The 23,148-nt window shown below is 46.1% G+C and overlaps 1 protein-coding gene across 1 annotated transcript; it reads left to right on the top strand.

Moving 5' to 3' along the window:
• Positions 1–6,731: 6,731 nt before the first annotated feature.
• On the top strand, positions 6,732–22,338 carry LOC102914538 (uncharacterized). The gene is made up of 7 exons (XM_076575330.1): positions 6,732–6,981; positions 10,846–11,081; positions 11,166–11,276; positions 19,707–19,816; positions 20,150–20,197; positions 20,301–20,391; positions 21,408–22,338. Exons 1-7 carry the CDS (start codon positions 6,732–6,734, stop codon positions 21,438–21,440), a joined length of 879 nt encoding a protein of 292 aa, XP_076431445.1. The 3' UTR covers positions 21,441–22,338.
• The last annotated feature ends 810 nt before the right edge of the window (positions 22,339–23,148 follow it).

Genomic DNA, 23,148 nt, shown 5'->3' with positions numbered 1-23,148 from the left:
TGGACTCTCCGAGTGTTACAGCTGCTTCCAGAAATCTGAGCTCCGAGCCTGTCGTGCTGGCTCTGAGGAGTCTAATGGAGCAGAAGGAGTTTGAAATATCTTGATTCTAATCTGAGACCCTCACAGCAGTGACAAAGCTCTCTAGAGGATAAAGTGTGCTTGTCTGGACTCTCATTCACTGAAATACGTACTGGGACTCTGAACTGTGAAAAAGCCTGTGGGTCTGGGTCTCAATGAGTGATGATGTGGCTTTGGATGGCCTCTCTTCCTCCACATCCATGCCTGTGTCGATATTAGATTTCTAGGGTATTGTCTTTACTGCGTCTCTGATATCCTCTTCTGGCTTAAAGCTCTCCTGGCATGGGGACCTTCATTCTTGGTCAATCCTTTCTGTTTGGGGAAAGGGAATTGAATTTACCCTGCTCTCTGCTAATTTTTATGACCCGTCCCTCCTGCACCCAAGGAATCACTGTCAGTAAATCTCCTAGTCAGCGAGGCTCCCTGTGTCTCCTTCCACACTGGGTTAGCCAGACAGTTCTTGGGGAACTTCAAAGTATCTGTGACGATCAAACCCTGGTTTTGTGCAGGCATGATGGGATTAGTTGCTATTGCGTTCAGGATTTGAGTTCAATAGAATGGTTGATTGCCAAGACCTGCATGGCTCTGGGGTGGATCTGACTGGGGCACCTGGAAAAGAAGAAAGACTGAAACAAGTCCAGAAAACACTGGGATCGGTAGGCCATGTGCTATGATGGAGATGCAGTAGCCACCCAGAAATTCAGGGTGTACAGCTGAACTAGAAGGCGGGTTTATTATTCATGTGTGGACAAGGAGGTCTGCCAGCTCATTTCTGTAAGGGTCTGTAGGGGAGCAGTCCCTGACACAGTCATCCTGGAGGAAGAAACTGTGCTTGGTACTTTCTGCACATACTGTCAATGCCTGTCTTGGACCACGAGAAGGCCTTGTCTTTCTTCTGAGCCTGAGGCCTTGTCCTTCTCATGGGTCTGAGTGAGGCATTGTGGTTCTTGACATAGACACGTTCATACCAGCAATACACATTCACTCAGACTTCATCTGCTCCCCGACGGTGATATTTTAGTGTCAAATGGACTGTGCTGAGAGCTCCCCAGGAAGTTTGTGACATGTATGTATGCTGGTGGGACTATGGGGATGTTTCCAGGAGTGATGCCCTGTTGACTCTGTAGACTGAGTAAAGAGGACCGCTCTCACCACGGGGTGGGTGGGCACCACTCATGGGCACAGGGCTTAGGTGGAATCACAGCTAGATGATGTGTGAGATCATTCTGTCATGCCCGGGCACCCATGGGCTAGTCATGTGCATTCTTTTCTCAGGCTTTAACTGGGGCTTTCCCAGCACTTCCTATCCAGTCAGGACTGATTCCACATGGGCTTTTGGGGGGGGTCTCCTGAAATCAGCAGAAGAGGGGATACACACCACAGGAGAGCTTTTCCATTAGAAATAGCGTATGTACATCCACAGAACCCATAATAACATGCCTACACTTTTTTTTTCATTTATTTTATATACTGACCATAGTTTCCTCCCCCCCCTCCTGTTCCCTCTCCCCACCTCCCTTCCACTCCCCCTCCCCCAATCCACTCCTCCTCAGTCTCCATTCAGAAAAGGGCAGGCCTCCCATGGGAGTCAACAAAGCATGGCATATCACTTGAGGCAGGACCCAGCTCCTCCCCCTGCATCAAGGTTGGGCGAGGCAACCCAGCATGAGGATTGGGTTCTCACAAGCCAGCTCAAGTGCCAGGTCCTGATCCCATTGCTAGGAGCCCTACAAACAGACCAAGCCACACAACTATCACCCACATTCAGAGGGCCTAGGTCGGTCCTATGCAGGTTCCTTAGCTGTCAATCCAGAGCCAGTGAGCTCCCATGAATTCGGGTCAGCTGTCTCTGTGGGTTTCCCTGTCATGATCTTGACGACCCTGGCTCCTACAATTCTTCCTCTCTCTCTTCACCAAGACTCCCGGGGCTTGACCCAGTGCTTGCCTGTGGATCTCTGCATCTGCTTCCATCTGTTCCTGGATGAAAGCTCTCTGTTGGCAATTGGGGTAGTCACCAATCTGATTACAGGAGGCCAGTTCAGGCACCCTCTCCACTATTGCTAGGAGTCTTAGCTGGGGTCATCCTTGTGGATTCCTGGGAGTTTCCTGGCACCAGGTTTCTCCCTAAACCCATAATGTGCCTACACATTCTATTGATCCTGTCTCATGGGTCCTGGCTGGCCTTGGAGGGCAAGGGCCAAAATATTGGCAGTCCTTATGAACCCCCTTACTTTTACTGGTATAGAACTCCCAATTTTTTGGTGAACACCCAGAAGGACAGCATTGCCAATCATGTAATTTTAACTTTCATTGACATTTTGACCAGGTTCAGAAAAAACACTGAACAGTTTTAAATAAATCTTGATTTTTGTTAAGACTCATTTTCCCTGATTATATTAATGAAACAATGTTTAGTAGACCAAGAGACCAATATCCTAGGAGAACACTGTTGACTTAGAGATAATTTTGGTATTAGTGTATTAGACTTTGACCTTAGTAGTTAATAACCTTTAGTTATCAGACACGTATCATCCACAGACCTGTATAACTTATCCATGCTATCTACAACCTGACTTAAAGTTTAAAAAAAAGTCTTCAACTTTTATCTTTCACTTTTAGAACAAAAATCTTGTTTTATTATACAAAATCCACTCTTATTACAGGTTTTTTTTAAATTTTTACCCTCTTACCAAAAATACATCTATTTTCATATTTATATCCTTTTCAACGTCTCTCTCTATTTTATAACAAGAGTTTAATCCAAACTATGTATCGTGGCACAGTGTAGTAAATTAAGATTGTCTGTACATATATAGCCATAGCTCCAAGCTTTGTTCCTCCTGCATGTCTTGGGGGTATGTCTCATCACTTGGATTTTTATGTCTTTTCCCCAAATGGTCTCACAGATTCTGAAAGTAAGAGAAAGTGTTATAGTCCCTGAAGGGCCTGCCGAAGTATCAATGCTCTTGAGCGCTGAGCATTCTCTGTAAACAAGAAAAAGCAGAAGAGGAGGCACACAGAGATGCAAACAGCTTTAGGTGTTGACCCTCTAATTGCAGCAGTAGGTACAAAAGATGTTTATTCGCTATCCCTTGTCAGCCGAGTTCCTTTAGATATGGCAAAGTCAACCACAGGCCACGTTGGTTTTGAACCTTCAAAGACAGCTCTTTGCCCCTCAGTCAGAACACTGGCACAAGGGACAGTGCTCTTTGGTGTTAGGCAGCTGGACTGACATTAGCAGACTTCAAAGCCATTTGAAGACGAACCGAGTTGTCATAATCAGCTCTCAGCCTTTCTGTTATCTGTATAAAGGGTAACATCAAGATTTCTCCTCCTTAAGATTCAAATACCAAATGAGGAAGTGGAAGAGGAAGGTATCAGGGCTTTGTTGAGTCCCATTAAGGGAAGGCACTTCTTCCTGGTCAGTTGCAGAATCTGAGTTCTACCTCTGGCCCTGGGTACAGACATGACATTCTAAACTGTTCAAAACATAAGATTCCAAATACATATTATTGTCTCCTCCCTTAAGTTACCCAACTAGACTTGTCAATGATCTGGCCAGGAGACCACATCCTCAAGAAAGCTGATATACCCGAAGACATGTCAAAAAATGGGAGGAATAATTACTCCATGAATGAGATAACATACTTACAGACCCTAAAGCCCTGTCCTTGATGCAGTTGCTCACAGATGTGCTAAGCCTGCTGCTCTACTGAATTCTAACTCAGAAGGGATGGATCTTCCTTTCTCCCCTTCCTGTTTGTTCTTCAGATAGCAGCCAAATCACAGAATATTTCCCCTGACTCTCATTCTTTGAAGGCGTCTCTCATCTCATATGGCTTCTTCCAAACCTCCATTGCTGTGCTTACCTGCTTCCTTGGACACTGACCCAAAGAGTGCCACTCACTCCCCATTTTCCATTCTTCCCTCCTGGCAGCTACTGATATTTACTGATGTCCTGACCTACTACTTTTTTCTCTTCTTCTTAATGAGATGGTCCGTGAGTTTCCTTCCAAGTCCATTTTCATTTATTTATTTTATTTTTCAGACATGCAATTCAGGCTGGCCTCAAATTGGTATGGCAATTGAACTCCTGATCCTCTTGCTTTTACCTCCCAAGAACTGTGATTACAGAATTACACAATTATTCCCTCACTGAGTCTTGTGTGCATGTGTGTATGTGTGTGTGTGTGTGTGTGTGTGTGTGTGTGCGCGCGCGCACGCGCGCGCACATGTGTTCACACGTGTAGAAATCAGGGGTTAATATCGGTATCTTCCTCAGTTACTCTCCACCTTAATTTTAAGACAAGGTCTCTCACTGAATTTGTAGCTCACCAATTCAGCTAGACTGGCCATCCAGGAAGTCTCTGGGAATGTCCTGTCTCCATTTCCCTAGCACTGGGATTACAGGTGCAGCCCACCATGCCTCATTTTTTTTTTTTTTAATGTGGGGTCTAGGGAATAGAACTCATGTTTGATATTCTGGCTAGTTCCCCCATAAACATAATATTTTTATTAATTATTCTGGAATTTCGTACAGTGCACCCTGTTCATGCTCTCTTCTCATTCCTTCTAGGTCCATCTTCCCTTGCACCCCAAGCCCCCCAAAAACCCAAACAGCAATAACAACAACAACCCCAAACCTCCACCAAGTGCAGTTTGTGTTGCCCATTTACTCCCTGGAGCACAGTCAAACTCCTAGCAGCCATCCCATTTAAGAAAATTGAGTCCCCCCTTCCTTTCCATCTTCCCCAGATCCGCTCTTCCTCTGTTTTCCTTCAGAAAAGAGCAGGCCTCCCAGGAATATCCACTGAATGTAGCATAGCAAGATACAATTAGACCAGGCACAAACCCTCATATCAAGGCTGGACAAGGCAACCTGGCAAGAGGAAAAGGGTCCCAGGAGCAGACGAGAGAGTCAGAGACACCCCCACCCCCACTGTTAACAGTCCCACAGAAACGCCAAGCTAACAATCATAGCGTATATGCAGGGGACCCAGCTCAGATCCATGAAGGTAATGATTGCCACTTCAGTCTCTGAGAGTCCTTCTGAGCCCTGCTTAGGTGAAGTCTGTGGGCCATGTCCTCCTGGTGTCCTTGACCCTCTGGCTCCTGTGTTTCTGCTTTCCCCTCTTCCGGGGCTTCCCTGAGCTCCAAGGGGAGGGAAAGAATGGAGTTTTCCAATTTGGGCTCTCTCTCCACCTAATGTTTGACTGTGGTTCTCTAAATCTGTGCCCAATAGCTGCTGGTGGAAGCTTCTTTGATCATGATTGGGCTAGGCATTGATCATGTTTGTCTTTCTGGGTCTGGGTTACCTCACTCAGGATGGTTTTTTTCTAGTTCCATCCATTTGCCTGCAAATTTCATGATGTCATTTTTCAACAGCTGAGTAGTACTCCATTGTGTAAGTGTACCACATCTTATTAATCCATTTTTCTTTAGTTGAGGGGCATCTAGGTTGTTTCCAGGTTCTGGCTATTATGAATAAAACCACTATGAACATAGTTGAGCAAGTGTCCTTGTGGTAGGATGGAGCATCCTTAAAGTATATGCCCAAGAGTGGTATAGCTGGATCTTGAGGTAGATAGATTCCCAATTTTCTGAAGGGCCACCATATTGATTTACATACTGGCTGGTTTTTCATCAACTTGACACAAGCTAGAGTTATTTGGAAAAAGGAACCTCAATTGAGAAAATACCTATATCAGATTGCCTGTAGACAAGTCTGTAGGGTATTTCATGGTTGATGTGGGAGCACTCAGCTCACAGGACAGGGGTGTGGAAGATGAGGGGGGTGTGGGAGTGTGAGGTTTGGGGTGTAGGCAGTGGGAGATGCCACCTACCTTGAGCAGATGGTCCTGAGTGATGTAAGGAAGTAGACTGAAAAAGCCATAACAAGCAGGCCAATAAGTACTTTCTTTCTACGCGTGTATGGCCTCTGCTCTAGTTCCTGCATCCGGTTCCTGCTTGCAGTTCCTGACCTGACTTCCCTCAGTGATGGACTGTGACCTGAGAACTGAAGTAAGCCCCTCTTCCTCAAGTTGCTTTTGGTCGCTGTGTTTAATCACAGCAACAGGAGCCCTAACTAAAACACCTGGCAAGTCTTTACCAACAGAGCCATTTCTCCATTCTCCCGAGTTTGTTTTTAAACTCATTCCTCAGTGATGCTGTGGCAGTCTGAATAAAAATGGCCCCCATAGGCACATAGATTTGAATGGTTGGTCACCAGGAAGTGGCACTGTTTGAAAGGATTTGGAGGTGTGGCCTTGTCAGGTTAGGTGAGACTTTGTTGGAGGAAGTGTGTGTCTCACTGGGTGTGAGCTTTGGGGTTTCAAGGTTCCAAGCCAGGCCCAGTGGCTCTCTCTTCTCGCTGCCTCTGGATCCAGATGTAGAACTCTCCGCTACCATGTCTGCCTGCACGCCACCATGCTCTCTCCTACGAGGACAATAGACTAAACCTCTGAGACTGTAAGCAAGCCCAGATTAAATTATAAATTTCTTTTATAAGCGTGACCACGGTCACAGTGTCTCTGCACAGCAATAGAACAATCACTAAGACAAACACTAAAAACCTGAACAAGGGAACGTTGGCTCTCAAGTAACATTGGTAGGCTATTGTATTTGAGTTTTAACCTCAAGTCTCAGGTCCCACAATGACTCGAAGGGCATTCGAACCACCCTCTCATGCCCAAACACACATGAATGAGAAGCCTGAGCTGATGTCGGGGAGCTGGACGGCTGAGAGTCTGGCCTCGAGCTCTCTAGATCCTCTGCGGATACTGCAGACTCTCCTCCGATCAGGAATCTGTAACCCTGGAAGCAGGAGAGGGGTCTGGGTTGAGCACATGTTCAACCACCCAGCAAACTCCAGCTGTGAGCTCTGTGTTCCCTCCCACCGTGTTGGTGAGTGTGAGACTCTGCCAGCAGACTGCTGTCAGTGGTGGTGGGAAACCCCGAGTCCCCATGCCCTCTGTGTCTGGTTCTTGGACTGAAATCACAATTATGGCCAATGTACTGATCCATTTATATGCTCATTAGCTTGATGATCAAAGGCCTCCGTCTCCAACTAAATCCCCTAAAGGACACACAGAGACTCTAGCTGTGTGTGCTGTTTGTCACGGTCCTGGGGTTGTTCCCATGTCACTTCTTGTTCCTGTAACTCTAGGCTGTGGGACAATGAAGTTTTGATAGTTTCAGACTAGAGGAGTCTTGGAAACAGTGATACGTGCTGGATTAAACTCTCAGGTTGGGGGCATGACTTTTTGGTCCTTACATTGAGGGGTAAGCCTCCTGGGATGACAGATTCCCACAGTCTAGGTGTGAAAATTGAGCCCTTCAGTGAAAGGAGGGTGAGCCGCCTTGTTCTCTGCCTATCTGGCCAGTCTCCAGGGCATTGCCAACCTCCTGAGGACCCGGCAGGGGGAGGGGCTGTGGGCAGGGAGCCACCACAGCAGGCTGCCAGTCACTGCCTATGGTATCTGAGTGCTCAGACCTGGCCCTGGAGACTGTAGAGTTTGGACCAAAGTTCAAACATTACAGTCCTGCTGAGTTGGGCTTCAGGCCTTGAGTTTGGGCCGCCTGGGGGTGGGGAGGGAGGACTTAGGAACCTCATGCAAGCAGACACTGCCCCCTGGGTACTGGTATCTGAAAGTGAAGTCCATCCTGACTGAAGCCTGCCTGCTCAGTCTCCAAGGCTAGAACAGAAAACACACCCGTGACTCTGGGGTACTGGAATGTCCATGGAGTGAGCTAAAAGGTTAGGCTGCTAAGTGGGAAGGACCCTGCATTGGGGCCCAGTGAAGTGTTTGGCCTGGTTCCAGGAGGAAGAAACTCTTCAGCGCTTTCTAGAGCCTCCTTCCTGTTTCCTGTCAGGAGTCCTATACTTGCCCCTGTTCTATTGTTAGGAATAGAGATGGAGGCTTTCCTAGAGGAGGTGAAGTCTCACATTTAGGATCTCGCTAACCGTGCCTCGTTACCGGCCATCTCTCACAGCTGGGTCACGCCATCCGCCTGCTCCTGGAACACAGAGACAGACTACCAAGAGAAGAGATATTCCATGGGGGATGGTAATGACATTCTTCTGGTCAGACTCTTCTCCATCGATGCCCAGGGGCTTCTGCCTGGCTCCCTGTTTCTCAGCTCCGTGGCTCTCCTCCAGATGAACCCAGAGCTTATCTGTAGCAGGAATCTTAAAAGTTCTTATTAATAAAATCAAACCCGAGGCCAGTTATTGGGGTCCATGCTGGTAGATCAGAGAGACAGAACAAGCCACAGCTATCTCACCTCACCGGATCCTCAGCTGGTCTTGTCTCCTCAGACTGGAGGCCTCTGAGTCCTCATCCGGAATGGGTCTCAGCTGAATTACTGCTCAATAGCCTGAATGCTTAACCAGCCAAAATCGTCTTGTTTCTGGTTCTCACGCCTTATATACCTTTCTGCTTTCTACCACCACCACTCCCTGGGATTAAAGGCTGGCTTTCTGGGATTAAAGGCATGTGTCACCATGCTTGGCTATTTCCAATGTGGCCTTGAACTCACAGAGATCCAGAGGGATTTCTATCTCTGGAATGCTAGGATTAAAGGTGTGAGTGCCACCATTTTCTAGCCTTTGCATCTAGTGGCTGTCTGTTCTCTGACCCCAGATAAATTTATTAAGCTACACAATATTTTGGGGAACACAATACCACCACACTTATCCCTTCCAGAAACTCCTTGTGGGTGCAGCTTCGTTTTTCAGTACATAACCCTGGGAGTGGAGCGCGGGCTCCCTCCCTCTCAACCTGTAATTGTGTAGGGGTCGCCTAGTGCTTGCCCATACCTTTTGTAAAGCTTAGTCACATGGGACCTACAGGCTTTGAAGGAATATTCACTTGTGCAACCTTGGAATATGAGAATGAATGGGTCAGTTTACAGATTCCCCACCTCAGGGTGAAATAAATGATAAACGGCTCTGGTTACTGTACGCAAAGGTCACGAGGCACAGCCACGACTGCCTAGTAGCAGAGAGCTTTATTAGGAGGGAAAGGGATGGGAGGAGAAGAACCAGGCCTGGGGGAGACCGAGCAGAACAGAGAGAGGTGGTGCCTGCCTCTGGCTTTTTAAGGGTTCCTGGTGAACGTGCCCAGGTGGGCTTCTTATGGAGCTCCATCACACATGTGCTGACTGTGTGACCACGCTGCACACATGTAGTCACCAGCGCACATTGATGACATAAGACCCTTTGCTTAACTCCTGTACTGCATATGTGCCGTCGTGCAGCTGGAGTGAGGGCAGAATTCTAACAAGGGGGGCTCCCCCTGACATTTTGGGAGGATCTCAGAGGAAGGGAAGAATGTACAGGGAGAGATACTTTCACATTATTTTGTCCTAATGGCTGAAGACAATGGCTGAGTGAGAAATTCAAGCTGGGCCTGGACTTTCCCAATGTAGGTGCAGGGAAGGGGAGGTTTGGGGAAGGCATGGTGTCCTCACCTCATCTCCTTGCCTGGCTGAGAGGGTTGGGATCAGAGCTTCTGCTCTCCTGCTCCCACTCCTGGTGGCTGCACAGCATTTCTGTGATGGACTGGGTCCCAGCTCTTCCATTCAGTGGGCAGTGTGTTCATGGAGGGCTTCTAATGGTAGGCACACTGAGTGCCAGGCCCTGTATCTGTCTTTACCCAGGGAAGAACGTTGGGACCTCATATCCTATTGAACTGCCCCTGCTTGTCCATCCACTTGCCCTACTTAATTGGTGGATCACACAAGATCACCCAGAGCAACGCCATCTGGCTCTACCTTGGCCACACGCACAACCTGTGTGAGGCTGGCTGAAGGTGGGGGACAGAAGCCATGCTCTTGGGTAGGATGCTGAGAGGGAGTCTGTGCTGTGTGTACCTCAGGTTGGGAGACAGAAGGAGAGGGTTTGTGTGGACATTTTGGAGAACCAGGTTATGGACACCTGAATGCAGATGAGTGTGGTATGCCATAGCCTTGACTTTGTGAGTCCTTACCGGGGCAGACAGGGGTTTGAAGGAGGAGTTAAAGGCTTGCGTTCCTATCTATACTTGTTCTATTTGGTGTTTGAACCCACCCATTATGGTTCTCCAAGGTTTCCTCTTCAGCCAACACACTCACCTCCTTAACCCCCAAATCTTATTAATAAACACTGTGTATCAATGCCTAGAAGTGTTTAATATTACTGTGACAGCCATGGTTGGTTTTTTAGTTACTATATATTTTTGTATTCAGAATTCTCTCCAACTTTGAACTTGACCACTGTTCATCTTGCCTAGCTGGTCACACATCATCTGCCTGCTCCTTGAGTGAACAGATTCAAACCAGAAGAAAATGTCTAATATGTTCAGAAATCCACCCAACAGTTTTCCCAGAGCTGAGTTGCCCGTAGAAGCAATACTCAGGGCTTCTCTCCCTAATAGGCAGCCCATGGTCAGCCTGAGGACCTTTGTCCGTTTCATCATCAAACAGGGCTCAGCTTTGCTCACGTTGCTCAAATATTGACTCTGGTCTTGTGTCATCCCTTGGAGATAATTTGGTCTCTTCTCTGGAGACTGTTAACTACTGTGCTTCTCTGGTTATACTGGACTTCCAGGTGCAGGACCTGTCAGTTACCCTAAAGTCCTGGGTGTAATACACCATGCCTGGTTTGGATGCCAGTGGTGACAGATTCAGAGACAGTGTGGCATTCCCATCTAGCTTAGGCATTAGTGTGGCATTTCCATTTTAAGCTCCGAGTGAACTCTGCTACCAAGTAGGAGTCTGATTTCCAAGACTGTGGTGCCTTGCAGAGAAGCCTGCCCACCAGCACAGGCCCAGGGTTAGAAAGAGGATGCTCTTCTGCACAGCCCTGTGAGGTCAGCCTTTCTCCGGAGCACTGGTCTAAGGGTTATGACAGCTGTTGTCTACCTCAGGAGAAACGGAAGCCAGAGTTCCTGAAGGGCCTCCCAGATCACCTGAAGCTCTACTCTGAGTTCCTGGGGAAGCAGCCATGGTTCGCAGGGGACAAGGTCAAGAGGGTAACTGGTGAGGAGGGGGAGTTGCCTTTCTTCCCAGATGACCAGATCCCATCTCACTGACCCTGCTTCCTGCAGATCACCTATGTGGATTTCCTTGTCTATGATGTCCTTGACCAGCACCGTATATTTGAGCCCAAGTGCCTGGATGCCTTCCCAAACCTGAAGGACTTCTTGGCCCGCTTTGAGGTGATGCCCTGGTCCTCCTTGCTCTTGGCTGTCCTTCCCTGGTCCCTTTCCAGGATGCTTCCCTATTCTGAGGGTTAAAAGAAGACTAACAAGGATCTATTGAGCACTGGCTTTCTGCCAGGATCTGTGATCAGCCGCTTAGATCTGTGGAGTCCATTTATCATTGCAACAGCTGGCCACCTGGATAGAATTAGATGTCCCACTGGACTGATAAGGAATCTGGAGGGCAAGCTGCTTGCTCAAGGTCCTGGTGCCAGCAGAGGCTGTTCTGGGCTCCTGACTGCCTTTGGCTTCTAAAGGCAGCTTTCAGTGTCTGTCTCTGATTTGTGCAAAATGGAAAGTCAGGCCTTTGTACATCCTGGGTTTCCTGCCCAGGACCTGTGGTATGCAGAACATGTGAAGAATGTGTTTGTTCCTGCAGCCATTAGGCTGAGACCAAGGCAGACTGGTGTGCAGGACTAAGACATCCTCAATGGACATATCTGATCTGATCTGTAGAATGATGTAGTCAGTTCATGTTCCTGACCGGGGAAGCATTGTGACCCTGGCTGTTCCCATGGAAGATTTTATCTGGAGGTCTGTTGGTGGGTTGCTCTTGCCTCCTTTCCTCTTTCATATCTCACGTTCCTCTAGGAGATGAAGTCATCCTTTTATTTTTATTCAGATTCTTTGGAATTTTCCCCTGTGTGTGTGGCACAGGGTCAGGCCCAGCAGGACATGCGATAATGTCCCTCCATCCTGGGGCTGAGTGCAGCTGGAAGCCGTAGGCAGGGCAGAGATGCACGTGGTATTAGTGGAGGCCCTCATCTCACAGTTACTCACAGCCATGCTGAACTCTCTGGTTGGACACGAACGAGACCTATTTTTTTTCAGATTTGTGTATTGGTGTAGCAGTAGCGCCTGCGTTACCACTAACCGTTCACCATGTCTGAGCGAAGGGCTGCGGATTAAAAAATAGAGACAAGAGACAGCGAGTCATTCGTACGATTGGATGTCGAATGCCGTTTATTGCAAGAGGGAAGAAACCTTAAATACAGGCTTACAACACAAATGGAGGATCCCCTGAGGGCAGAAGTTCGCTACCAATGATCTACATTCTAGACCCAAAGTTCTGCATACTTGCATCTAAGTTGTTTACACCAAATACAGGATGCACCTAAGTTGTTTACATCACAAGCAGGATGTAGGAACAAAGAACCTCCAGTAAGCTCTCCGATGATCCTAAGGTGAGAAGGACACCGGCAGGGAATCTGAATAGGAAGGACACCTGGTCAGGCAAGCAAGGCTGCAGCCACTCACAGTCGGGGGTCAGGGCCCATGGCGCCCACAGGTCCCCCCTTTTTATTAAATGAGCTTCTGACTTAGGTTGCGTGGGACCAGCAGACCACCTTACCCGTCATAGAGACACTTGCCCAGGCCACACAAGTGCTCTGTCTTAGGTTGGAGGCAGCGGCCCAAGCATTACCCGTCTCTGAATACTCATTATCATACAGACTCAACCATGTGAGCTGTAGAGTGACTGCCGCCAAAGATCTCAAAGTGGCACTGGGCTTGCAATCTGTGCGACACAGAAAAGACCAGCAGAAGTCCTAACCCACCCATAGCCAGAGGGCTACAGGCAATTGAACCATTCCCTATTTAAACGAGCCTTACCGCAAATAGGAGTCCTGTAAGGTGGTATCCCGAGCAAATGGAACTTGAGTTTAAATAATTTATAACTTACAAAGCCAATTATAATGTATAAAAGTGGAATTAAATTTATCATGCCCAATAAGAAGAAAGATTAACTAACTGTGGTAGCTACTTTTGCTGCCAGGGTCTCCATTGTGCTAGCTGTAGTAACCAATTATGAAATAGCAATCCCAGAAACAATAGCAGCAGTGGCAACAGCGATGTCAGAGTCTCTTCTGGAGCGTGTGAGCATCATCTGTGTCTAGCTGCCACGGTCCACTGGCATGGACATGGCTCCAGGAACACGAACCACCAAGGCCCATTTTTCTTGATCCCAGCACTACTTAGGCTGGCAGGTCTGCAAGAGAACAACTGAGAAACATAAAGAAAACAGAAAACAAAAACAGCAAACAAGGAGCAGAACTAATGGCCTCAGTAATGGCTACATTCAGGCTCACAAATTTTGAGGTATCTTCAGAAAGGCTAGATGAATTTCAGGAGGCAAATAAATGTTGCACAGAGCCATTCCTGAAAAGTAGGTACTACACCAGCTTGAGGGGGGTTGCAAAATGCGAAAAGCTTAGCTGGCATGCTACTGTTAGCAAATGAAGTTCATTGACCTTCAGAGTTATCCTTAATCTCCAAGGTGTGATACATTCTCAATGTTTTTTGAAAAAAGTTACCATACATTACCTTCTGAAGAATCCAACCACATGGCTACAGTTCCTAGGCTTACAATAATGTTTGCCAAGGCTGGCCATATTGGGCTCTCAATCCCCATTGGCATCAGAAGGGGAGAGTTTTTTACGAAGGCCCAATAGGTCTCTGCCATGTTGGGATTCAGCAGCAGCCACAGAGCGTACACAGCGTTCAGGAACCCACAGAGGAATTTCATTGTCCTGTGGAAAGACACAAACAGATCCCCGGGCCCACACCAACACCGGATCGGGTCCCCTCCAATTGCCAGTAGAAAGATCTTTCCATCGCACCAGAGGATGATTTGCAACAGGAGCCCTCCAGTGCTTATCTGCAGCAGATACTCCAGCAGAATCCACCGATAAAAAATTTAAAATATATAAAACAAGGGAAAGAATAGAATGTGGAGAGGAGAGATGAGCCCCTAACTCCCCCCTTTTTACTTTAGCAATATAAGTTTTTAAGGTACGATGGCAGCGTTCTACTATAGCCTTTCCTTGAGGATTATAAGGAATACCAGTCTTATTAACAATAGAAAAATCTTGGCAGAATTTTGAAAATCCCGTACTATTGTAGGCAGGACCATTATCAGTCTTTATGTATTTTGGCACTCCCATGTAAGCAAAAGCATGAAGACAATGATTCTTTACATCCTTAACCTTTTCCCCTGAATGGACAGAAGCAAAAATTAGAGAAGAATATGTATCAATAGACACATGGACATGTTGTAATTTTCCAAAGGAAGGCACGTGTGTGACGTCCATCTGCCACACATGATTAGGTAAAAGTCCTCGAGGATTAACTCCCAAATGAGGAACAGGTAAAAATTCCACACAAGTAGGGCATGATTTAACTATCTGGATGGCTTGTTCCCGGGTTATGCCTGTATGATAACGGAGAGATCCAGCATTAAGATGATAACGCTGATGCAACTGAGTAGCCTTATCAAAGGCAGAATAGACTAATGTGACAGCCATACGAGTAATGGCGTCAGCCCTCTGATTACCTTCACTTAGAGGTCCAGGCAATTGAGTATGAGCTCTAATGTGGCCCACATAAAGGTTATGTGAGCGAGACCATATAAGTCCTTGTACTTGCAATAAGTATTCATGAATGGAAGAAATGGATGGTATGTAGGCTGTTGTTTCCAAAGGCATAATGGCATGTGCCACATATTGACTATCGGTATAAATATTTACACTCTCATCAGAAAACATCTGTAAAGCAAGCAACAGCGCCTGTACCTCTGCCACCTGGGCAGAAGTGCCCTGGACTTTTATTCTCTTTACTATGTTACCAGAAACCACCACAGCAAAACCACGTGAAGTGCCATCAGTAAATACCACACGGGCCTGAGGAATAGGAGTCATTTGTACTATCTTGGGAAATATAACAGGATGCAATTTAAAAAATTGACACACATCATTGGAGGGGTAGTGAGTATCAAACTGACCCTGCATGGAGCATGTCAATATGGCCCAATCATTATCATTAGCTTGCAACCATGCTACTTGAGACTGGGTGTATGGGGTCACCACAATATCTGGCTCCTTACCAAAAGTTTGAACACTGATCTTGATTCCCTTAAATATAATCTGAGCGACAGCTTGTGGATAAGGAGTGATGATTTTTGCTGGAGAAGCTGGGGAATGTACCCATAAAATAGGACCTGTTTGCCAAAACACTCCAGTAGGTGAATGAGTAAAACAAAATATCAAATACAATAAGGGAGAATTAAGATCTATATATTGTACGTGAGCCTGTTCCAGGGCCTCTTGCACACGTTGTAGGGCTACACGTCCTTCAGCTGTTAATTTACGGGGAGATGAAGGGTCAGGGTCGCCCTTTAAGACATCATACAAGGGGCGAAGCTGACCTGTTGGAATTTTTAAAGTGGGCCGAAGCCATTGAATATCTCCCAGAAAGGTTTGGAAATCATTAAGTGTGCGTAGCTGATCCATGCGCAGAGTAATCTTTTGTGGGCGTATGCCCGTGCGTAACAATTCATGACCTAAATAATGATAGGGAAAAGATACCTGTACCTTTTCTGGGGCTATCTGTAAATTAGCCAAGCTAAGAACCTCTTGTAAATAAGAAAAGGCATCAAAAACAAGTTTTTTATCTTTAGCAGCCATTAATATATCATCCATATAGTGAATTATATAAACACCTGGAAAAGCTTTTCGAACTGGAGCTAGGGCCAAAGACACATAAATTTGACATATAGTAGGGCTATTGGCCATTCCTTGAGGCAATACCACCCACTGATATCTCTGATAAGGTTCCTTAAGATTTTCTGAAGGAACACTGAAAGCAAAGCGAGGACTGTCCTCGGGATGCAAAGGAATGGTGAAGAAACAATCCCTCAAGTCAACCACAATTAAATGCCAATGCTTAGGAATTGCCACAGGGGCAGGCAAGCCAGGCTGTGTTGCTCCCATGAGAAGCATGGTTTTATTTACAGCTCTAAGATCCTGTAATAGCCTCCATTTTCCTGATTTCTTTTTAATAACAAATATAGGTGAGTTCCAAGGTGAAGTGGAAGGAATGATATGTCCAGCATCTAACTGCTCCTTAACCAATGCATACGCAGCCTCCAATTTTTCCTTAGCAAGGGGCCACTGCTCCACCCATACAGGGTCATCACTCTTCCAAGTGATTTTTATCGGTTGTATAATCGAAGGCTGTTGTGCAGTGACCTGTATGGAAAAGACCCTAATTCTCTAGTATCCCCAGGACCCCTAGTGACACAGTTTTTGTCTGCCTCAGGGAGCGGGTCTCCTTGTAACATTATCCCTAAGCCTTTGTCCGGGCAGTAGCCCTGACTCTTTAGCATCTGTTGTACAGGCTGTGTAGTAAGCACCATTCTCATACCATCTAACACATCCCGTCCCCACAAGTTCACTGGAATGTCAGGTAGCACAAATGGTTGAAAAGTTCCTGCATGACCTTCCTCATCCTTCCAATTTAAAAGTAGCCTGCTCTGCAATGGCATCTGAACTGTGCCAATACCTTTTGGTGAGAGGTAGAATTTTTAAGGGGCCAATTGGGATCTCAGGATTCTTGTGAAATTACAGATATATCCAGTACCAGAATCCAATAATCTTCCAATCTCAATCCCATATAATTTTGTTTTTAATTTAGGCTGTTTATCATTGATAACTGTTTGTCAAAACACCTTTTTTCTTGTACTTTCAAAGCCTCTAGTTATATATATCGGCACCATTTTGAATTTAAAATATGAAAGCAATAATAATTGAGCAATTCTATCACCAGCTTTTGTTTCCATGGTCCTTTTTTACATATGCCAATTATAAAAGCATTAAATACAATCTCTATAGGATTTGAAAAGGTAAAACTTTAGGTAATACTCTTGAGTATTTTTATAAAATCTTTAAAAGAGGATCCTTTCTTATAAATTTCAAGTAACACATTAGCACAAATAGCCAATTATTAACAATGTGGACCAAACAATTTATATGTATTTTATTTACTGGAAAAATAATTTTGTAACCTCTTTATCAGTAAGAGATTATCATTTATGGATTTATCTTAGCAACATTATTTAATAAGCTAATAACCCAAACCATTTCAGGTGTTATATTTTTATAGAACTAAACCAAGAATTTCTAAAAGGAACTTAAATTGTAGAGCCAAATTTTCAGTAATGATCAGCAGACAAGACCATACCTAATATATAGTTCAAAATTATGAATTTTGTTCCTTTAGTTTTTCAACCATGAGGATCAAACATTTATCCAAACATTTATCAAGACAATCAAAAGAACAGAACATCCTTTATTCACACAGCATTGCCTTAGCATTTAATGTCCTGACCGAAACCATTTTTCACCAGAAGTTAGGCCTGGTTTAAAATTTTTAGTGCTAGTTCCTTCTAGGCCTCTGCTCACTGGCTCTGTCCAGTGCTCAGGCTCCATTGCCAGCGCCTGCCTGGGCCGCACTCGCACTCTATCACGGCTCTGCCTCCCACCAGCATGTATCTGTCCGCCCGCTGCTTTGGGCTATCTCGTGCACGCCTTTGCCTTTGTCCGCCACAGTCGCTGGGCGCGCCCCGCACACATAAACTCATGTTTAAACTTCCTACTCCCATGAAGGGAATACCTAATAACGAGTTATTCCCACCATAAGGGAAAAACAGAAAAACATTTTCCACAAAGGGATCCTAAATACTGAATTATTCCCACTCTGAGGGAAAAATAAAAAACATCTGAGCCAAAATTAAGCAAACAGACAGCAAAACTTCTAACCTCTAAGCTTGCTTGCTCTCCAGTCAGCAGCAATGAGGCCTACCTGCCGATTCTTTGTAATTCAGATGCTGTCGCTCTGCACTGGCGGGAAGAAAGAGCTCAGAGTTTCAGCTATCCTGAAAACTCTACAACTGGAAAAAATCTTTACATTTTCCATTACCACTGGGAAGAGGCTTCTCTCTTTCCTTCATCTTTTCTCTACAGGGCCCCAATCTTTAGGCCTAGTTTCAAAAATTTTTCCCCTTTTTACCGGGAAAATCCTTTTTTCTTGATTAAAATTTTTCTCCCATTTCTAACGGGAAATTTCCTTTCCTTCCCTCTTCTCTTTTGGGAAGATTTCCTTCTTTTTATTTAAAATCTTAGCTGTCTTGCCCTTTCTTAACTTTGGTACCTTCCTGCTTCAACAGTCCAATTAACTGACTGTGAGCTAGCTGTACCCATTTCAATCCACTCTTACCGTAAAATGCCGGCCGGCCTTCCAAGAGTGTCCGTCAGCTGGTCCTTCTTACTCGGATCTCGGTAGGAACCTCCATCTGTAGCAGTAGCGCCTGCGTTACCACTAACCGTTCACCATGTCTGAGCGAAGGGCTGCGGATTAAAAAATAGAGACAAGAGACAGCGAGTCATTCGTACGATTGGATGTCGAATGCCGTTTATTGCAAGAGGGAAGAAACCTTAAATACAGGCTTACAACACAAATGGAGGATCCCCTGAGGGCAGAAGTTCGCTACCAATGATCTACATTCTAGACCCAAAGTTCTGCATACTTGCATCTAAGTTGTTTACACCAAATACAGGATGCACCTAAGTTGTTTACATCACAAGCAGGATGTAGGAACAAAGAACCTCCAGTAAGCTCTCCGATGATCCTAAGGTGAGAAGGACACCGGCAGGGAATCTGAATAGGAAGGACACCCGGTCAGGCAAGCAAGGCTGCAGCCACTCACAGTCGGGGGTCAGGGCCCATGGCGCCCACATATTGGAGCCGTTAGTGCAGCCACAGACCTCAGCCTGGCAGCGTTTCTCCTTCTCCTCCACTCTCCACGCAGGGATGCACTTGTTTTTCAGTTAGTTCTCACCAGCTCTGGTTCTGGTCCACATAGCGTGGCCTTGGGAGTGTGCAAGAGGTGGCCTGGCTGAGGAATGGGTGATTGTGGGGTACAGAAGCCCTTGTTCTGAGCACAGATGGGTGTGGCTTGTTGGGGTGGCCCTGGCTCTCTGTTGGTCTTTAGAAATGATCTGCGCACTTTTGCTGAGGTGTCCTGGGACACACTCCACTGCCTCAGAGCTAGAGATGAGGTTGCTTGGGGCTCAGGCAGAGTGCTCAGGGCTCAAGTGGAGAGGCCTCAGCTTCAGGGGGACAGCTGGAGCTGGCCTGTCCCTGCTTTGCATCCCCCTGGCCCTCTCCACTCACACTCAGGGTTTGCTGAATCACTGGGTGGGACCTGGGCTCTCTTCTGAGCCCCAGGCAAGTTCTCAGCCCTGTTGGTTTTCTGGCTCTTTGCTTCTTTTCATCATAGGGCAGCCAGGAGTGACAGTGCCCTCTATGGGAGGCAGGAGGGAAGTGCACAGAGAGCAGAGTGGCAGCCAGAGAGCTGGGCTGAGCCTCTTAGCCATGGGAGAATGAGGAAGTTTCTTAACCTCTGGGCACCTCAGCATCCCTGCTGAATGGTGGTGGTGGGACTGGTTTTGCAGGGTGGTTGGGTGGATTTTCTAGATCTGGCCTTTAAAGTCTCTTGGATGTTCCTAGGGTGAGTTTGCCCACCTGATGCCCTCTTTCTCCTTCCTGCTACAGGGCCTGAAGAAGATCTCTGCCTATATGAAGAGCAGCCGCTTCCTCCCCAGGCCTGTGTACTTAAAACTGGCCACGTGGGTAACAAGTAGGACCCCGCACTGCTGGTCCTGGTAGGGAGACCTGTCATGCCCCCGGCGCTCTGGACTTTGAACCGTCCTTGGCTCCTGCTATCTACTCTGGTTCAATCTTCCCTTCCTTTGTGCCTATTCCATTTCCTTCTCCTCCACCAGGGTCACTGCGTCCCCTCCATCCCCAGTCATAGTGAAGGCTGTACGCGTTCAGCTCATCACTTCGTTGGTTCTTTCCTTCTCGTCCTTGTTTCTTCAGTTTCCAACCAGACAGTCCCAGGCTTTGCTTTGAGCAGCTTCATTGACGCCATACTCTCCATGTTGCCTGAGATCAGCCTTGTCTGGACTCCACCTACTCTGTGTCTTGTCTTATAGCCCGCGGCTCTACAGACCGCGTGGACTCAGTAGAGTTCACGGGAAGAGGTGGGTAATGAGACTGTGATCAGAGCTCCCAATCAAATACGGTTCTTGATGTTGTCTGAAAATTCTGACCCTGGGATTGAGGATGGTGCTCCTTCTGTGACAGGTCCTCGTTCTTCCTGCAGTATGGAGTACCTCCATTGGCCGTGTATCCTTGTGTGTCGGGCCTCGAAGCAATGCCTGCCTGGTGGGAAGAGGTGAGCAGGCTCTAGACTCAACATCTGTTCTCACCTAGAAGTCTTTCGTGAACTGAATGCTCAGTTTTCTGAACATTCTTCTTTCTTCTCAAGATGTCTCCCCATAAATATTCCCACTGCTTGTGACTGGGGTTGTGGGTGTTTTTGCCTGTCAATCATAGGCTCCATTGAAGGATCCAGGCATTGTTAGATGCTAAAAGCCTCCTTTGATGAGGGCCAGATCCTGGATTCTGGCCTTTGTCAAGCACTTCCTTCGACCTACCTGTAACTAGGAACAGGTTGGAGGACAGCCCTGCAGGGCACTGTCCTTATGCCAAGTTCCAGCTGTTGCAACTACAGCAGTTAAGAGATGAGCACTCACAGGCAGGATGTGAGGTCACTGTGAAATAAGTGATTAATTAAAAGCTTGTGAGATAAGAGAAGAGATTATTTCCTTTATTTATTGATTAATCCGGTAAGATCAAAATCCTTTAAGCCAGCCCTTATTAAACATTGACTCACGTGAGTAGACTAAAGGGTAAACTGTGTCTCAGAGGGCCACACTGCAGCTTCCATAAGAGTCTTCTTTTTTTTTTTTTTGTTTTGTTTTTGGGGTTTTTGTTTGTTTGTTTGGTTTGGTTTTGGATTTTCTTTTCTTTTTTTTTTTTTTGGATTTTCTTTTAAATTTGTTTTTGATTTGGAGGAGAGGTTGCAAGGGCAGAGGGCAGATTCCAGGAGATGGGGTGATAAGTGGGATTGGAAAGCATGATGTAAAATCCAGAGTCAATAAAATTTAAAACAAACAAACACAAACAAACCAAAAAACAAAAACCATTAACTCAAACACAGATGAACTAACAGGAAAAAGGGAAGTTAAAGGGAATTTGATCAAAGTTAAGTAGGTAGACACAAATATTAAACGGGATTAAAAGTGTGTGCGCACGCCTGTGCGCATGCGTGTATGCATATGGGAATCAGAGGTTGATAATGTCAGATGTCTTCTTCAAGCATCCTCTACCTTACTTCTTTTTTTTCAGACTTTGTCTCATACTGGTCCTGAAGCTCACTGATTTGGCTGAATCACCTGGCTAGCAAGTCCCAGGACTCTTCTTGCTTCCCTCTCCCTGCACTGAAATGGACAGGCTCACACTTCCTAGCCTGGCTTTTACACAGGTGCCAGGAACTGGACTCAGCTGGTCGAGCACGCACAGTGTGCAAATACTTTACCGACTGAGCCATCCCTCCAGCCCTCCTGGGCTCTTCTGACTCCTCCGCTGCATGCTGTTCTGTAGAAGTCTCATTGAACGCATTCCACACACAGTGGCTGCAACACAGAGAACACCACACAACTCAACTCGGGCAAAGGACCTACATGGACTTTTCTTTTTCTTGGAAAGATATGCGAGCGTCTATAGGCACACGAAAAGTTGTTCAAGAATCAGTTATCACTAGAGAAATGCAGGACACAGCGGCATTCAGCATCTGCCTGACACACATCTCATTAGTCACTGTCAGTAAGCCACAGGTGGTGATTGTGTGGAGTAACTGGGATGTTTTTTGCTCTGGGTTGTAAACTGCTACAGCACTGTGGAAATTAGGTTGTGCCTCATAAAAGAAGTGATAGAATTACTTATGGTGAACCAATTCCTTTTCTAGGTACATACTCAAAATAATTCAAGGTTCATATATTACATATTTGCATATAATATATAGTATATATATGTACCATATATATAGTGGATTTATATAACTATTTTGGCTTTTTTAGACAAAATTTCTCTCTTTAGCTCTCAAACTGGCCTAGAATTATTTATGGAGCCTAGATTGGCCAAGACTTATAATCTTCTTGCCTAAAAGCTTCCTGAGTCCTTAGGATTACAAATATGTGCCACCATGGCCAGTTCAAATATGTATTTGTATGTCCATGTTCAAAGAAGCATTATTCTGATGAATAAAATATGAAAGCAACCCATGAACCTTTTCACAAATGAATGTAAAAAGAAAATGCAGTATAGGAACACAGAGGAATACTTTTCAGTGTTAAAGAGGAGGGCTATTTTGACACATGGTAAAGCTTAGATGAAACTGCAGCCATCAGAACTGGTTAAACAAAACAAAAAACCCCAAAACACCACTGCAGACATTTTACAATTCTGATTATATTAGCTACTTTCCCTATCATTCTGACAAAATACTGGGCAGGACACAACTGAAGGGCAAAAAGATTTATTTAGGTGAATATTTCATAAAGTTTGACCCACAGTCCCTTGGCTCTATGTGCTCAGGCAGACTATCATGGTGGCCAGGACATACGGTAGAGGCTGGGTTTCCTGTCTTGGTGGGTCAGAGGCAGAGTGCCACAGGAAGAGTCCTTAGATTGTCCTCTGCAAGGACCCGTTCCCAGGCATCTCCTCTTGCAGCTCCGTCTCATGTTCTAAATTTTCCACCACCTCACACGACAGTGCCGCACTCAAGTGTCCGGAATATGACCCTGCGGGTACAGTCGTATTTGAGCCACAACATGAGGAAGGCCCAATAGTCACGGAGATGGTGGCTTCTGCAGGCTGCAGGGAAAGGGAGCTGGCAGAATCTCCAACTTCACAGAAGGAAAAGGGCCGCAGAGATGAGTGGTGGCAGCTGCCAGCACAGTGCCCGTGACAATACTGAGCTGACACAGCGGGAATGTGATCTTATAGAATTTACTATACCCAAAACGATATAAGGTCCAGCCTTTGTTGTTTGCTCCTGGGTTCCGTGGAAGAACCTAACAACCAGCTG

The sequence above is a fragment of the Peromyscus maniculatus genome, chromosome 6, assembly GCF_049852395.1.
Source record: "Peromyscus maniculatus bairdii isolate BWxNUB_F1_BW_parent chromosome 6, HU_Pman_BW_mat_3.1, whole genome shotgun sequence".
NCBI classification, from domain to species: domain Eukaryota; kingdom Metazoa; phylum Chordata; class Mammalia; order Rodentia; family Cricetidae; genus Peromyscus; species Peromyscus maniculatus.
This window is presented reverse-complemented; position numbering and strand designations above follow the sequence as displayed.

Excerpts from the sequence above, each read along its gene's own strand:
- LOC102914538 (XM_076575330.1), top strand. The coding sequence starts at position 6,732 with ATGACTCGAAGGGCATTCGAACCACCCTCTCATGCCCAAACACACATG. Across the intron at positions 11,277-19,706 it reads ACTTCTTGGCCCGCTTTGAG|GGCCTGAAGAAGATCTCTGC; the intron begins GTGATGCCCTGG and ends TTCCTGCTACAG. Across the intron at positions 19,817-20,149 it reads ACCCCGCACTGCTGGTCCTG|CCCGCGGCTCTACAGACCGC; the intron begins GTAGGGAGACCT and ends CTTGTCTTATAG.